At 41.9% G+C, this 18,173-nt stretch overlaps 1 protein-coding gene across 1 annotated transcript in view; it reads left to right on the top strand.

The window, feature by feature from the left end:
- Positions 1 to 18,173, top strand: part of grik1a (glutamate receptor, ionotropic, kainate 1a) — a 191,966-nt gene that overhangs the window by 94,641 nt on the left and 79,152 nt on the right. Inside the window, exons 2-3 of the mRNA XM_060909259.1 lie at positions 4,451 to 4,618; positions 12,468 to 12,725. Coding sequence (XP_060765242.1) covers positions 4,451 to 4,618; positions 12,468 to 12,725 — 426 coding nt within the window. The remainder of the gene's footprint in view (positions 1 to 4,450; positions 4,619 to 12,467; positions 12,726 to 18,173) is intronic.

The raw sequence follows: 18,173 nt of genomic DNA, 5'->3' as shown, positions 1-18,173 counted from the left end.
CTATGAGATGTTTAAAATGTGTAAAACAAGATGTTTTAAAAAGCACAGATGTTTAAAATGTGAAAAAGAAAAAAATAATGTGTACAACAACCATTTTTTAAAAATACGAATGGAACATTAAGTATAGCAACAACAAAAATTGTAAGGGGGGGCGCGGTTGTTTATTTGCTCTCCGAGGGGGGGCTGACTCTCCCACACTTTGAAAACCCCTGGTCTAGAACATACATAAGATGAGCATATTATAGCAGCAAAATAGAAGCACAATCATTTGAATGCAGCAAAATTTTGCTGCATTCAAATGATTGTGCTTCTATTTTGCTGCTATAATATGCTCATCTTATGTATGTTCTAGACAATACAAAAAGCACCACATGCCAAATAAATAATTGAATACATAATAACAGACAGTTCGTTCAAGCACCTCTGATGGATTAGGATCGTATGCAGGTAAAAGGGGAGACGGTGTACGGAGAAAATTATAAACAAGTCACAACGCTGAAACACAAGCCCAAAAACCCGCAAACCACGACTTCTGATTTTTTTTTAAAGCGAGCTCACAAAAAAAGAAACCCCAAAGTCGCTTATAAAAAGCGGAATTGGCAACCCACGCAGTGTTCCAGAAACCAGAATCTCTGATCGCAAGTTCTGTTCTAAATAGCTTTGACAGGTCGTCTTGTTATCAGGAAAACTATGATCTATCTCATAAAAGTCATGGGTTTATTGATTAATAAAACGATATTTAATTATTCAGAACTGAAAATCGTGAAAAGGGTTTGTTGCTTTTGATGTGTGCGTGATCATATGCCATCCGCTCCGAGCTTATGTGCCGGGGCTCAGCCCCGGACAGCCCCGGCCCAATTTAACCCCTGATTACAGCCACCAAGAGTTAGAACACTCACGACATTGGGTGACTGCGCTTTTGTATCTGCAGCACCCAAACTATGGAACAAATTACCTAGTGAGCTTTGCAACGCAGGATCTGGAGATATTTTTAAGAAATGACTTAAGACTTATCGTTTTAAAAAAGCTTTTCATCATTAATGCATATATTTAGATGGTTTTATTAATTTATTTTATCATGTTTTTAAATCATTTTTGCCTATGTTCTAGGTTTTCCTTTTAAGTAATTTTGGGGTTAAATTTTGTGTAATGTTGTATACATATTTATTAATTATTGTAATGCGCATGTGAACATATTTGTATGAAATACAATTTTTATGCATATTTATAAATATTTGTATGAGAACATGGTTGCCCTTCGTTATCTGTGTGTGACGCACTCGCACAAGATTTCTTAGCCTGATAACTGTCTTACTACCATGTTTTACCTTCTTCATATTTGAACATGTGTGTCATGACCTGGGAGAAAGAGAGTGCAGGCAGGGTGGAGCAGTTGGAGAAGGATTTCGGGAGTCATTTGTGATAGGAAAGTCCCGGCAAAAGTGAAAGGTAAGATGTATAAGACAGTAGAGAGACCAGCTGTGATGTATGGATTGGAGACCATACCCTTAACGAAGAGACAGGAGGCAAAGTTGGAGGTGGCGGAGTTGAGGATGTTAAGGTTTGCGATGGGAGGTTGGACAGGATAAGGAACGAGCACATCAGAGGGACGGCACATGTGGAGAGCTTGGGAATTAAGCTAAGAGAGATGAGACTGAGATGGTATGGGCACATCCTGAGAAGAGATGCAGAGCATGTGGGAAGGAGAATGTTGAGGATGGAGCTGCCAGGCACACGAAAACGAGGAAGGCCAAAGAGGAGATACATGGATGTGGCGAGAGAGGACATGAAAGTGGCAGGTGTGGTAGAGAAGGATGCAGAAGACGGGGAGCAATGGAGACGAAAGATCCGCTGTGGCGACCCCTAATCGGGAGCAGCCAAAAGAAGAAGGAGATATTTGAACGGGTGTATGATGTCTCTGTCACTCAACCGTGCAGCAGGATGCAACTGGTTTCCTCTGTGTGTTTCCATTGTTTCATGTGTGCGCACGCTAATGACAGAAGGAGAGACAAAAAGACAAAAGGGGAGAGAGTTCTAAACTTTTTGTGACCAATGATTTTACATTTAATTCTCAGTTCTATGTTAAGTTTTCAAAATGCATTCTTTTAATGTCTGATTGTGAATTACTATTTGGCTTTATTTATAGTTCTTTGTTGAACAGTGTGTTAAACAGTGTTTACAGTAAACAGTTTTACTCCATCTAATATTCAATGAAGCAAAGTCAGTGGACTTCTGTTCCTTTTTCTTTTGATGAGTTGTACATCTGCATCCCTCCTGTTACTGTTATGGGTAGAAGGTATCGGTTTAGTTTTTCAAAAACAGAATAACGCTGCATTGTTTTAGCATTGCAGCGTGAATTAAAATCCTGCCCACTGAACTTGTCTGGGTTTGGTTTTAATTGATTTGTATGAGCTACAGCACCTCGCTACAGGGAGCCACTAGAAATTTTGGGCCCTGTGAAAGACTAGAACATCAGCAATTACTTGCTTGCTTCTGGCAGTTATTTGGCAACATATTAGCTTACATACTCACAATGTAACTTACATATTAACAGTTGGATTTTAAATTCATTTATTTAAATAATAGACATCTAGTTATTTGTACTGTGGCTTCAAATATGGCCTGAAAAATGTACCATGAAGTCTGGAAATTTGAGTATGGAAAAAGTATAGACTTTTGAAATTCAGCTGTATGCTGAATTTATTTTAGTTAAGAATTAAAGTTCTCTGCGTGACTTCAGTTCAGTTTAAATTGCATTTTAGAAGCATCGGGTGTGTTACTTCTCAGACCATTTTGAATTCTGAGCAATTAAAGTCTCATCTCATTATCTCTAGCCGCTTTATCCTGTTCTACAGGGTCGCAGGCAGGCTGGAGCCTATCCCAGCTGACTACAGGCGAAAGGCGGGGTACACCCTGGACAAGTCGCCAGGTCATCACAGGGCTGACACATAGACACAGACAACCATTCACATTCACACCTACGGTCAATTTAGAGTCACCAGTTAACCTAACCTGCATGTCTTTGGACTGTGGGGGAAACCGGAGCACCCGGAGGAAACCCACGCGGACAACATGCAAACTCTGCACAGAAAGGCCCTCGCCAGCCACGGGGCTCGAACCCAGGATCTTCTTGCTGTGAGGCGACAGCGCTAACCACTGCACCACCGTGCCGCTGCAATTAAAGTCTTATTGTATTTTAGATAGCATTACATTTAAATAATGCTGGCTGGTTTTGAGTGGTATATCAGATATATTCCATTCAGCTAGCATGATACTGAATGAGTCAAAGATGAGTTCAGTATCATACGAGTTGAATGGAATATATCTGATAGACCACGAAAAAAGGCAGCCAATACAAGTATTATTATTATTAATATTATTATTACTATTATTACTATTATTATTATACATACACACTCTTCGTATCGGCATTCTCGAAGGCCAACGGTAGCTTACCTACAACTCCATGCTGTTAGAGCGGCAGTCCAGTTAGCTTCCAGCCGGTGTAGCAGTGGCATTAGCAAAGGCCAATGCTAGCTTACCTGCAACTCAGTACTGTTAGCGTGGCAGTCCAGTTACCTTCTAGCTGGTGTAGCGTTAGCGAAGGCCAGTGCTAGCGCAGTCAAGCCAAAAACTATTATTTTTTTCCCTGTGTAATTTACGTAGTTGCTTTTAAAATCAACATCGACAACTACACACAACGGAGCGACCTGGCAGCCAAAATACTCACAAAATCTTCCACTTTTAACGAAGCAAACCTCGCTGCCATGTTTGTTTACAAACTGTCACAGTCACTTGCTAGTGCAGAAGTTTTACATCTCCGATGTGTCTTTTTTCCAGTTTTTCAATGTCCATTGGTTTGTTTTTCTCTTGTAAATATGCGTGAAGAATATATAAAGAAGTTTTGGTAGCCTTTCGGGTGTTCAGCGTGTCTTTAGTTTCAGCTTTCAGTTTATTTAATTAGTGCTTAAAGCTAGCATTGGATTAGCCTCTTCTTCTCTCTTTCCTGGCCGACAAAAAAATTATTGTGAGCATGCACAGCAGAAAAGTTTTGTGATCGGATATTCGCATGCGCTCCGAAGTGTGACATTGTGTTGTCTTGACAACATGCAATATTGTAACAATATTGCACGCTCATTCTCCATTGGGGAGAGTGGCGTAATACATGGAGGATAAGTGATATGATAACAATATTGCATGCTATCTATAAACCCACTAGAAGGGAATAGAATACATGTTTTTATTCCATGGAAAAAGTGGCCTGTATGTATAGTAATTATATTTATAGTTCAAACATGTTTACAGTTTTTATTAATGTTTTATTGTTTCTCTTTTAAAATGGCAAAAATGACAATAGGCATTCACGTGTGCAAATGTGTTGGTTTGTTCTTTGATCTTTGTTTTCTCTTCATCCTCTTCTTTTGTCCCTTCCGCTTATCTCCATGTGCAGGGGGTATATTTGAAACTCGGGAGAACGAGCAAGTGAGTGTGGATGAGTTAGCCTTCAAATTTGCCGTTACCAGTATCAACCGCAACAGAATGCTAATGCCAAACACCACACTGACCTACGACATTCAGAGAGTGAACTTTTTCGACAGTTTTGAAGCCTCCCGAAGAGGTCAGAATTCAGATCATGCTGTATCAATGTGTTGTGGTCTGGACAAGAGTAATAATTTTACTTTCATTCAACCTTTTCAATTCATGTGTTCCTTTCTTTCCTTTCTTCTTCTGTTTGCTGGTCTCCACTTTTATTCTACTCTGTTTCAGCTCTTAAAGCTCAATGGCAACGCTTTTAATTTTATGCACATTTGAAACTTTATATGTTAAAAAACCCTCTGTAATTTTCTTCTGGTCCCAAGAAGTATTGTTAATAAGTAATAATTAAAATAATTTAGCACAGATCGCGGCGAATTTCTGTCGGCTGTTTCCGTAACCACTTGGCGCGTGACGTCATTTAAGCCAAACAAATCGCTTGAGTTGAGTCCACTTCCGTTTATTTACATTGCCGTTCAGCTTGAGTGCAGACGTGTGTTCAGGAATTTCCAAAGAAAACCCATGCCTTATTGTTGTGCAGTGAACTGTAGCAACAGGACCGGTTCAGGAAGAAGTTTTTGCCTTTTACCGAGACAGGAGAAGAGGCAGAGAGACCATACCTGTCAACCCTCCCGTTTTTCCCGGGAAATCCCTTATTTTGACTTATTTCCCGCTGTCTTCCCGTTTTTTTATTTTCCCGAAAATATCCCGTATTTTCACAATATAAAAAAGTTGGTAGGTCCAGAATTCATGACACGCCTCTGACAGGAGTTTACAGCAGGAAGTCGGGCCATGAATTCATGTCCCCGCCCTCTCAGGCATCAGCAATTACATAACTACGTCCGGAGGCGAGGCTGAACAAGTGATTAGGTCCAGTGTTGCCAGATTGGGAGGTTTCCCGCCCAAGTTGGGCGGTTTCAAGTGCATTTTGGCGGGTTTTGAACATAATTTGGGCTGGAAAACGTCAGCAGTATCTGGCAACACTGATTAGGTCTGAGGTGAAGATGGCGATGCTAACAGCTAAGAAAAACATTAGCCTCTCTTTCTTTGATGATTTCAACAAGTGCGTGGCTGGAATGTTCCCAGACTCTTCCATCGCAAAGAAATTTTCCATGGGGAAAACGAAAGCCTCCCAAATAATCAAAGGTAAGCTACACATGTTTACATTAAGTATGTCCTGGCCTGCGAGGACTGGGTTGTCAGCATAAATTGGCCTTAAGACCTCATAAATAGCCTAGTGTAAACTAATTGGTGTATTAACTGTTTTATCCTCTCATTGTCTATTTTATTTTCTATCTGAAACTTACCCATTTTAAATCACTCTTGGTTTAATATCTTATATTACTCGTTATCTCTTTATTACTCTATCTATCTATCTATCTATCTATCTATCTATCTATCTATCTATCTATCTATCTGTCTGTCTGTCTGTCTGTCTGTCTGTCTGTCTGTCTGTCTAGTGTTCCGAGGCCATGACTATGGTAAAACCATAATAAATTGCAATGGAATTGAATTTATTGACTGGTTATATAATGACCTTTCTTATTTTAACATAAGATACGTATTTTAGCCCTTAATTTGGGAAATAACTGGTACCACTGAAAGCAAATAAAAATAAATGTATAGTTTATTCACAAATGCACTCTATAAACCATAAGCATATTGAGTTTGGGTCTTGGCTATCACCAACATGCACCAGAGTACAGGAAATCACAAATACTAGATAGAAAATTGCCCCCCATTCAACTACACACCCACTTTTGGTGAAGGGTATGACTTTCCGAAATTTTCCCTTATTTTGAGTTAAAAATCTGGGAAATATCCCTTTTTTTCAAACCTCAAAGTTGACAGGTATGAGAGAGAGTGGACTGTGCGCGTGAAGCGAGAGGGTTGGCAGCCGGGTAAATACGCTGCTCTGTGCTCCGATCACTTCAAGGAGGATTCATTTTTGAAGAATCCCCATCTGTCAGTGTTGGACAGAGAAGGCTCAAACCTGATGCTGTTCCGACAAAATTCGAGCGCATTTGCAAGCAGTCAAAGAAGAAACAGAGCAGCAACGCTCAAGCAAAAAAGAGAAGATTGGAGGTACACATTTTTACCTTTGCTTGCAATTTTTCAAGTAAAGAATCCTGAGGGATCCTGTACAATCATTGTGTAAATGAGACAAAAGGGATAGTTTGTCATGGCCACCTGCCAGCATGCTAACATGCTGTTGACTAACATGATAAATGTCTGTGTGTGTCTCCGAACGCAAGTGTTCGTAATGAAGTGGCCACTAAGCTGAAGTTAATTTGTCACGCTAAAATGATACCTGCGGGCATGCTAACATGCTAAATGTATGTGCATGTTCCTAATAATGTGGCCATAAAGTTGAAGTTGATTAGTCACAGCTAACATACTAACTGCTAGCCTGCTAACATGACAATGGCTGACATGCTCAATGTATGTCTGTGCATGTTTTAAAGGCCAATTTATGCTGACAACGCAGTCCTCGCAGATGGCGTCGCAGATGGCGTCTGCGTAGCCCCCCCACCTTCGCAGACGCTCTGCGCGCACCTCCCAAAAATTGTGACCACCGCAGAAGCCTCGCAGACAGCGTCGCAGACAAGAGGGCTCTGATTGGTCCACTCTACATCCGCTGTACACGCACTTCCGCTTCCCTGCTTTCCCGGTTTGGTTTGTTTTCACGACCGGCATTTTTAAAAACACGAGCGAAGATGGAGCAGCACGAAGAGCGGTTGATCGAGGAAGTGAGGAAGTACGTACATCTATACGACTCCAGTTCTAGTCATTATAAGTAACCGGAGGATAAACACTCCACTAACCACACCCACCGACTACTCCTAGCGATTTCGCGACTTCGCGCCCCCTTGCGTTGTGGCGGTGAATAACATCGCGCACGCCTATTACTCCCCGCTCAACGATAAATTACAACTGTCTGTGAAAAGCTATCTGCGAAAGCCTTGTCGCAAGAGCATGCAGAGGCCCTTACACAAGTATTCCGAATAAAATGGCCACGAAGTTGATTTGCAGTGGCTACCTGCTAGCATGCTATTGGCTAACATGATTAATGTTTGCGTATATGTTTAGAGTAGGCTATAAATAGTATAATGCTTGTATTAATATTAGCAATAAATTATGTTAGCAATATAAACAAATCCACATTCTATTATAGGGATTATGTGCTCCTGTGCGCATCAGTGGGTAACCCCATTAAATGTCCTGGTATATGTTGTTATTGAATTGTTGAAAATTAGCCCTGTATGTTTCTCTCCAGCAAAAAAAAAAAAAAAGTATATTTAGAAAGTGGTTAAATAAATGAACCTCCTAAACGTGTGCTCGGTTCGCAAGTAACCACAGAGCTGCTCCCGGTCTGTTTGGCTTAAATGATGTCACGACGACGGCCCCCTGGCGGTGAAAGTGCGCATAAGTGAGATGTAAACAAACCTTCGGAAATTGGGCAAAACAGTATATTTTAAGCATTTTATTCAATTTTAGGGTGCAAGTTAGACACCAGGAAGATTGAATTCACTTTTTGGGTCGTTCTAGACAATAAAGTTGATATTCTACATTTCACCTCTGACCGTTGCCTATGACCTTTAAGCTCTTTAAACATACAGTGCAATACGAATGTGCAAACAAATCGTTAACGAATTTAACATAACATTAATATTCACATTAAATGCGACATGATTATTGGAAAACAATCGCGTGACAATGGAGTCAATGAGCTGACGATTACAAAAGCTGGTGCTTTTTCTTTTACAAATGAGGTGGGAAGGTATCCAGTTATTTAGCATAAAAGTCTTTTCGCACAAGTTCTAAAGTCTCTTAGCACAGCTCTGGATTATGGTCACAATAATCGAAAAAATACTCATCTTGATATAGGAAGGGGTTTATTATGATCAGTGCTGGGAATAACGGCGTTAGAGTATAACGGCGTTACTAACGGAGCCACATTTTGGGTAACGGAATAATTACTTAGTTACTTAATCCATATTTGTATCGCCGTTACCGTTACTCGGGAAGTAACGTGATGCGTTACAATTTGATATGGGCGCCTTGACAACATGAGCATTGGCAACACGGTACCGCAATATATAATAATAATTATGTACCAATATGGCTTTTACATTCTCCCATTCACCCTTTGAATGCAAGAGAACAAATCGTGATTTGCTAAGATGTTCTAGGTGGGTGGAGTCGATTGTGTTTTCCCGCTACGCACACACACGCGCACACAGAGATGGGGAAGAGACAATGGCAGCACCAAGCCGCAAAGTCGCATTTTCGAACTGGAAACACCGGCATAATTTCACGCTGGTTGAAGTCAAAGGCAATAATGTTTATGTCCAATGCAAACTGTGCCCTGGAAACAAAGTTCTGTAAATGCGTTAGTAACTGCGTTACTTCACTAGAAAAGAACAGTTATCCTCGTTTATCTGTAAGCAAAAAAAAAAAAAAAGTAACGCAATAAATACTTTTCCTGGTAACTAGTTACTTTTCTAGTGAAGTAACGCAGTTACTAACGCAATTACTTTTTTGGAGAAGTAACTAGTACTTGTAACTAATTACTTTTTCAAAGTAATGTGCCCAGCACTGATTATGATTGCTTAGGGACCGGAAGCCGGAATTTCTGCTGTTGTGCATGTTAAAGTGCATATCACGGGTAAATTCAGGAGCAAGATCAATGTAATTCTCCTATTTTATATTAAACTTTGGTCAAATATCTGTCACATTTTGCATTTTGTGCAATTTTTTTTACCTTGCGCAATACCAGAAAAATTCAGTTGAAATCAAGCCATTTGAGGCGAATTGGTCCGCCTCTGAAAAAACTTGGCGTTTGGATTTCCCGGCAAACATTGATTTTCGTGACGTCACGTGCGGGACGCCTCCTTCTGAATCCTACGTCAGCGCTGGTTTGTTTATGAGAAAACGACCTGGTGGTTTTCTGCAGATTTCTTCAACGTTATCACGTAATTATTAAAATGGTGAACAGATGTATCATAGGTATGGAAGCCGAGAGAGGCCCTTCATATAATCTTTTTTTATTCACCTTGTTATCCCAAGATAACGACATAAGTAATTCAGGATGTCGAGAAAACAACACAACTAATTCGAGATCTCGAGAAAACAAAACAATTATTCCGTGATCTCGAGAAAACAAGACAATTATTTCATGATCTCGAGAAAACAGCTGAGATTTCTAGCAGAGCTGCGCCCCCTGTGGGTCAGACAACGAAGACTTAGAAATTGGCGGACATGTAACAGAGCAGAAATGGCTTTTTACGATGCCTTGAGAGAGAGGGGGGCCAGTCTTCTGCGGAGGTGCCGCGGACTAATTTTGAAATTATCCCTTATTAAAAGACTTAATGCAATCTCTCCCTGTGTCAACCCCTGATCAAAATATTGCTTTATTAGGTGATCGACTATTCCAGACATTCTAATGACCAAAGTTGCGTCTATACAGAATGAGAAATAGCTCCAAAGTCAGCATATCACAAGTCTCTTGGCGCACCTGAATGAACCATTTCTCAGCTGTTTACTCGAGATCATGAAACAATTGTTTTGTTTTCTCGAGATCTCGGAATAATTGTTTTGTTTTCTCGAGATCTCGAATTAGTTGTATTGTTTTCTCGAGATCCTGAATTAATTATGTCGTTATCTCGGGATAACAAGGTGAATAAAAAAAGATTATATGAAGGGCCTCTCGCAGCTTCCGTACATAGGAGGGTGTAGCAACACCAACCTTGATGGGATTAGTACTCATCGTTTCCCAAAAGGCCGGACAATGAGAGAGAAATGGGAGCGCTTGGTCTACACAGGCTGTGCACTGAAACCGTGCAAGCTCTCGCAGCCTGCTCACGCTTCCGCAGATGACGTCACGAATCTGGCTCCAGACTCGCTTGGGATTTTTCCAGACGCGTTTTGTTATTTTATTTTTTTCTGCTGTAGACAGATGGCCTTGTGCAAAATTACCCTTCTGGATGAGTGTGTAAAGGGACATTCTTTCATATAAAAAAAACAAAAACAAAACGAAATTGGTCCAGAATCAGTTGTTGATCCCTGAAACGTGGACTGAAAATCCGATTCTTTGGTGTCTTTGGATATTTGTAGTTAAGCCATAACAAACCTTGAATTGTAGGCACCTTCATAGGTCAACTGACTGTCAATAATTACGCGTTTGCCGAATTAATAAACCAGGGGATTATATCTCTTGCCCTGCTTGACAACTTGTGTTCTGCTGACTAAGAGCGGAATCTATTCCTAAAAACTTAATCCATTTGATATCACATATTACCGTTTTCATATGTATTTGACTAATAAAGCTACAAAGTCTTTAGCCAAAAAAAGACCAATGAGAAAAATGAGAATCATGTCTCCTTGGTAACCAACAGTTGCGATGTGTAAACAAACAAAAGAAACTTCCACGAAAGTATTCTAGAACAAATGGCAATTAAATAAAAGTGCAATATAAACGTTCAGGAATGACAAAACAACCAAAATTTATATATCAGTTGTTTATAATACGGCAATCGTGAAGCAAGATGAAGAGGAAGAGATTACACTAAGATGTAAGATTTGTTTGATCAAGACAAGTCTCAAAGCTGTGGCTAGTTTACAGGGAAATTCACTTTGTTGCGGCATGTTTATATTTGATTTCAATATTTCTTTTTTTTATTTGTTCAATGCTAAAACGTTATTTAAAATCGCTCGCTTTCGATCGGAATCTCGGCAACTTTCATTAAAAAAATCCGTCAAACATTTTTAAACATGATCAGTAAGTATTCATAATCAAGATTAAGTGTTCTTGGATTTTGTGCTAAAGAACTTAGTTATGCTACGAGACTTTAGAACTTGTGCTAAAAGACTTTAGATTTGTAGTAAAAGACTTTTGTGCTAAAAAACCATAAACCGGTGCGAAGTAGGCGAGAATGCGGGGAGTTTCACTGCTTGGTTCAGGAGGTGCTGAGACTGATAACAAGCTTCACCACATCACAAACTCGGCTACGGACCATGGGCTGTACACCCACCATTTTCATTGCCAAGCTCTCTCATCTCATTCTCATTATCTCTAGCCGCTTTATCCTTCTACAGGGTCGCAGGCAAGCTGGAGCCTATCCCAGCTGACTACGGGCGAAAGGCGGGGTACACCCTGGACAAGTCGCCAGGTCATCACAGGGCTGACACATAGACACAGACAACCATTCACACCTACGGTCAATTTTGAGTCACCAGTTAGCCTAACCTGCATGTCTTTGGACTGTGGGGGAAACCGGAGCACCCGGAGGAAACCCACGCGGACACGGGGAGAACATGCAAACTCTATACACAGAAAGGCCCTCAACGGCCACGGGGCTCGAACCCAGGACCTTCTTGCTGTGAGGCGACAGCGCTAACCACTACACTAACCACTACACCACCGTGCCGCCCGTATGTAAAGTCATTATCTTTATAATTTGTGTTTCCCTTGTGAAGCCGCACTGGATTTTGAGACACAAAGCTACCATTCGACTACTGTTGGACGTCTATTGAGTATTCAGGCACCCTACATACTGCTTATGTACCAAAAGTATGGAAGTATGCGTATTTGGATGCAGCCAAACTGAAGGAGAGACTCTGCAAAGCCTTCAACGGTGTGATGATGTTTTCACCACCTGATTGCTTGAATGCAGTCCTTGTGTCGATGAAATATTCGAAAAATCTAACCTGCTGAAAACCCCCCAAAAACATTTATGTGATAGTCGTTTGAAAAAAAATATTTTGAGATGAAAAAATCATAACAAATTGCACTGTATGTGTAAAGACTTGTACTTGTATGTGTACTCATACTCTGTTTAATTTTGCTCTATTCCCTGGTTCTCTCTTTGTCCTCGATTTCTTTTTAAACCCCGTATTCATTTTATTACCCCTTTGCATCTGTCCTCTTTCAGTGTGTGACCAGTTAGCTCTAGGTGTTGCTGCAGTGTTTGGCCCTGCTCACAGTTCCTCAGTCAGTGCGGTTCAGTCCATCTGTAATGCCCTGGAAGTCCCACACATCCAGACCCACTGGAAACATCCCTCTGTGGACAACAAGGACTCTTTCTTTATCAATCTCTATCCAGAGCACAGCTCCATCAGCAGGGCCATTTTGGATGTTGTGACCTACTATAAATGGAAGACTATAACAGTGGTCTATGAAGACAGCATAGGTGAGTCACAGAGATTGTCAAACTATGTTTGTGATTGTTTGTACACTGGTATTACATACTTTTCATGTTTCATGGTTTCATTTTTTCCAGAAGAACTTTGTAAGCTTTTCCCCCTGTTTTACTTTAGGCAGGTTTCAGTTGCAGTTTGGCCAAAATAGAAGTGACAAGACAAGATCAGTGCTCCTTCGCCATGTTTAATTGGAATGACTATCGTGAGAAGAGAACACCCACTTTTAATTGCATAAAATTACTCAGTGGAAACATCAGCCATTCACAATTGTAAACCGTAGGTGCTAAAGAAGGCAACTGGACTTGCTTGAAATTCTTGAAGACGTTTCACTTCTCATCCAAAAGGTTTCTTCAGTTCTGTCTAACTAGTGGGGAGTTCCAGGTATTTATTCTCTAGTGGACCAAAAGCAACCCTAAGTAGAGTCGTTGAGGTCACATGGGTCGTTGACCCTCTCAGGCCCTGTCCACACGGCAACGGATTCAGGTGAATCCGATACAATTGTTTATCGTTTCGGCCTGGCGTCCACACGGCACCGGCGTTTTGGGTGCCCCAAAACGCAATCTTTTGAGAACGGGTTCCAGAGTGGAAAGATCTGGCAACGTTGCCGTTGCGAAGTCGTCTGGATGAGTAGAACGGATTTGTTTACGATGATGTCACAACCACATGACTGTGAGTGCTTCACGCCGGGTAGAAGTGTAACGAACTCGATGCGAGTTGTCAACAAATCCTATAACTTGGTTCATGAAACGCGCTTACAAAATATTTTCACTGTGAATATTTATTGTGTAATGGTGCAAAGTGAGAGAGAGAGAATAGCCCTTAGGGCAGAGTCAATCCCGCCAGCAAAAATAGGGAAAAAAAGGAGCGATCTCACCTCTTCAGATGTTGGTTTAAGTCCTACAATACATTCCTCAGAAATTGGTCCGCCCTAAGGACAGAATACCTAGGACAATGTAGTGTACGCAATTCAATACAGTGAGGAATGCACGGACATTGGGGAAACAAAACAACTGCTTCACAGGCTCATGGCTCAACACAGGAGAGCCAGTTCCTCAGGCCAGGACTCTGCAGTCTATCTTCATCTCAGTAACAAAGGACACTCGTTTCAGGACTGCAATGTACGCATTTTAGCCAGAGAAGACCGGTGGTTTGAAAGAGGAGTAAAAGAAGCCATCTTCGTCAGCCTGGAACGACCATCACTGAACAGACGAGGTGGTCTGAGACACCACTTATCAGCCACCTACAATGCAGTCCTTGGCACACTTCTCAGAAAACTGAATACACATCCACACCAAGACCCAGCTGACTTCAATCAGTACGTTTACATGCACATCCAAATCGAGCTGCTGTCGGTAATCGAGCTAAGGGTCCCAGCAGGGGTGCCAGAGAAATCCAATCCTACATGCACACAAGGGAATCGAGCTATTGTGTGAGGTACATTGTGCACCCGAGCCACAGGTGGCACTACACGCCCCATCGTGTTGGTACACTTCCGGTTGTCGTCATGAAGAAGAGCTATTCAAGAGTATAAACAAAGTTATCAGTTCCGTGTTCACAAGAAGAACGACGACGAGGACAGCAACATCGATATACATATATATATATATATATATATATATATATATATATATATATATATATATATATTCAACTCCTTAAGCTGAACGAGCATGAACTCTATCTCCTCATTGCTCCAGAAGTGCACGTTTCTACTACTGTTGTCATGCCGACCGAGGCTGTTGTGTTTCCCGCTTGTGGTCTCATCACTCGTCACTTCCAGAAGGGGCAGTGCTGAAGTAAGTAGCTCAACTACGTAGCTCGATAGGGTTTACATGCACTAAGTAGCTCGGCTACAATCGCATAATCTAGATCGCGTAGCTCGATTACGAGAAATCCAGTTCGGTTCAATTTCAGCTGAGCTAAGGTGTTTCCATGGCATTTAGAACTTCGATTTCAGTCGAGCTACGGCAGAAATTTGATTTTCTCTATGTGCATGTAAACACACTCACTACGTTTACATGCACATAGAGAGAATCGAATTTCTGCTGTTGCTCGACTGAAATCGAAGTTCAAAATGCCATGTATACACCTTAATTCGGCTGAAATTGAACCGAACTTGATTTCTTGGAATCGAGCTACACGACCTAGTTTATGCGATTTCTGCCGAGCTAGTTAGTGCATGTAAACCCTATTGAGCTACGTATTCGAGCTACTTACTTCAGCACTGCCCCTTCCGGAAGTGACAAGACCACAAGGGAAACACAACAGCCTCGGTCGGCATGACAACGAATCATGACAACGGCATGAATCTTTTCTTTTTGTGGCATTGTTTGCACTGTTAAAATTTAGCTCACTTACTGTATCACCAAATATATCTGTACAGCTGTTGCATAGCTGTGAATTGTGTCGAAAAAACAGCCTCGGTTGGCATGACACTTCACCTTAGCCGCCCACTTTATTAGGAACACTTCTGTTCGTACATACAAACTACAAACACTCTTCTTAGAGTTTATTTTATTTTTAAAAGGGACAGTGCACAAATTAAACATTATCCTTGTGGTCAGGACAGATGTCTGTACCAGGTTATAGCAGTGCATGCTAATTTCCGCCTGTAGTCACTTTGTTTATACTCTTGAATAGCTCTTCTTCATGACGACAACCGGAAGTGTACCAACACGATGGGGCGTGTAGCGCCACCTGTGGCTCGGGTGCACAATGCACCTCATAACAATAGCTCGATTTAAACACTGTGCATGTAGGATTGGATTTCTCTGGCACCCTGCTGGGACCTTCCGCTCGATTACCGACAGCAGCTCGATTTGGATGTGCATGTAAACGTAGTCACTGACTGACTCACATGATGGCAGAGAGAGCCAACGACTCACAGATCACCCTAATGACCCTCTAGGCTGCTAACACCATTCACACCCGGTCCCCAGTGACCCTAACACCTACAGGATGACTGAGAGGGTCAATGACCCACGTGACCTCAACGACTCTCCTTAGGGTTGCTTTTGGTCCACTAGAGAATAAATACCTAGAACTCCTCACTAGTCAGACAGAACTGAAGAAGCCTTTCGGATGAGAGGTGAAACGTCTTCAAGAATTTCAAGCAAGTCCAGTTGCGTTCTTTAGCACCTACGGTTTACAATTGTGAATGGCTGATGTTTCCACTGAGTGATTTTATGCAATTAAAAGTGGGTGTTCTCTTCTCACGATAGTCATTCCAATTAAACATGGCGAAGGAGCACTGATCTTGTCTTTGGGTATTGATCTTACATTTGTATAAGCTTTCAAGTAGAGCCCTGCACTCCCGCGGGACCCAATGCAAAGCAGTGCGGCGCGGGACAAATTTTGAAAGCTCATTGCGGGCGCGGGCGGGAGGGGGAGTGCACAATGCGGGCGCGGGCGGGAGAGGTGATAAGCTGCAGTCCCGCTAACTAAAAATGTGTTTAAAATAAAATTTATAAATTATTAATTTATGTCTATCGTAGGCGGCACGGTGGTGTAGTGGTTAGCGCTGTCGCCTCACAGCAAGAAGGTCTGGGTTCGAGCCCCGGGGCCGGCGAGGGCCTTTCTGTGTGGAGTTTGCATGTTCTCCCCGTGTCCGCGTGGGTTTCCTCCGGGTGCTCCGGTTTCCCCCACAGTCCAAAGACATGCAGGTTAGGTTAACTGGTGACTCTAAATTGACCGTAGGTGTGAGTGTGAATGGTTGTCTGTGTCTATATGTCAGCCCTGTGATGACCTGGCGACTTGTCCAGGGTGTACCCCGCCTTTCGCCTGTAGTCAGCTGGGATAGGCTCCAGCTTGCCTGCGACCCTGTAGAACAGGATAAAGCGGCTACAGATAATGAGATGAGATGTCTATCGTATATAATTTGTGCTGGATATTTTATTTGGCATTAATAAAAACATTTTAAGATGCCTAAATTTGCGGATGTGGTCTAATCTCGCGTATGTTTCCGATTCCTTTCCGCTCTTCCGTGTTTGAGATCTCCGATCATGGCAGAAGAGCAGAGCTCCTCTAGTGAAGCCCACAGTGCTTCAGAAGTGCTGCTTTAAAAAGAGGTACATTTACCGTTAAAAAGTCAAGAGTATTAGTCCTAAGTATTAAAAAGTATTAAAAAGTATTAACTAGTATTAAGAAGGACTGTGTATCGCACAGATTGTTCAATTTAAAGCAAGAAATGGACAGTGTATAATCTGAGGAGCTGGTTGTGGTTGCGCAGCACTTCATATGAGAGGAGAATGAAATCGCGGTTAGAATCATAACGCCACAGACTCGGAAGTGGGAGTGCGAGTGCGCAAAGTGAGAGCTGTCAATCAAAGCGAGAGCTGTCAATCATGAGCGCATGCAGTGCTCAACTTGGAATGTGTCAGCAGAATGTCAGAGTCTAAACAATAAACTTACAATAAATGAAGGATCGGTCAGTGGAGAGCTCAGCTAAGCTCAGCATGTTTAATTCCCCAAGCCAATGACAAGAACTTTCGTGAGAAATAACGCGAACGTCTGCATCATGCGGGATTTGCGGGCGGGAGCGAGACAAAATATGGCAGTCGCGGGCGGGAGTGGGACTGAAAATCATAATTCTTTGCGGGAGCGGGACTGCGCAATGCGGGAGCGGGCGGGAGTGGGACTGAAAATTCTGTCCCGCGCAGACCTCTACTTTCAAGTGAGTAGGTGATAAACAGATGTAATCGCAGGAAGAGTTTGTTAAAAGCAAGTTGCCAAACAATACCGAAATGGGAGGCACAGAACATAAACAGGAACAGGCAATGATCAGGCAAGGCACAAACAGGATGTCAGAGGTGATATCAAAGGCAAAGTCCAAAAACACAAGTAAAGGCAAAAAATCAGAATAACCGTACGATTATCAAAAGCAGGGCTTTGAACCGGTTCAAGGAACGAAAATGAAAACCGGGAACTTTTTCTATTTCACATGGAACAGAAACGAAACCAGAAACTTTATTATTTTTTATGTTCCGGAACAGAAACGCTTATTAAAAATAATGGTAACCGGTTAATACCGGTTTTTATTTCGTTCCTCAAAGTTTCTGTAGCCTACAAATAGTCATTCTTCTCCTGCGCAAGTTTCTATGACCCGCTGGGGTTCACTTCCTGTGTGACGTTCGCTGACTGAATGGAGAGAGCGGGAAGGTGGACTACTAGTGAGTAATTGCATTACTGAGTGTCTGAGCAAAGAAGAGCCTGAACGATGCAACCTCCCTATTGGCTGTTTGTAAAAATGTATCAGTTGTTGCCCTTCCCACGGGAATCATCGCGGGCTCGAGAGACGAGACCTGACGAGTTAGTTCGTTGGTAGCAGAACAAAATGTCTGGACACAAATCGGGTTTTCAGAAAAGGAAAGAAAATAAACGGAGGGTCGAAAATACAAAAAAGGAGGCAGAAAATGCAAAACGAGTTTTAAGGTAGGACA

Source organism: Neoarius graeffei, chromosome 25 (assembly GCF_027579695.1).
Source record: "Neoarius graeffei isolate fNeoGra1 chromosome 25, fNeoGra1.pri, whole genome shotgun sequence".
NCBI lineage: Eukaryota > Metazoa > Chordata > Actinopteri > Siluriformes > Ariidae > Neoarius > Neoarius graeffei.
The sequence above is the reverse complement of the archived record's forward strand: the minus strand, read 5'-3'. Positions and strand labels throughout refer to the sequence as shown.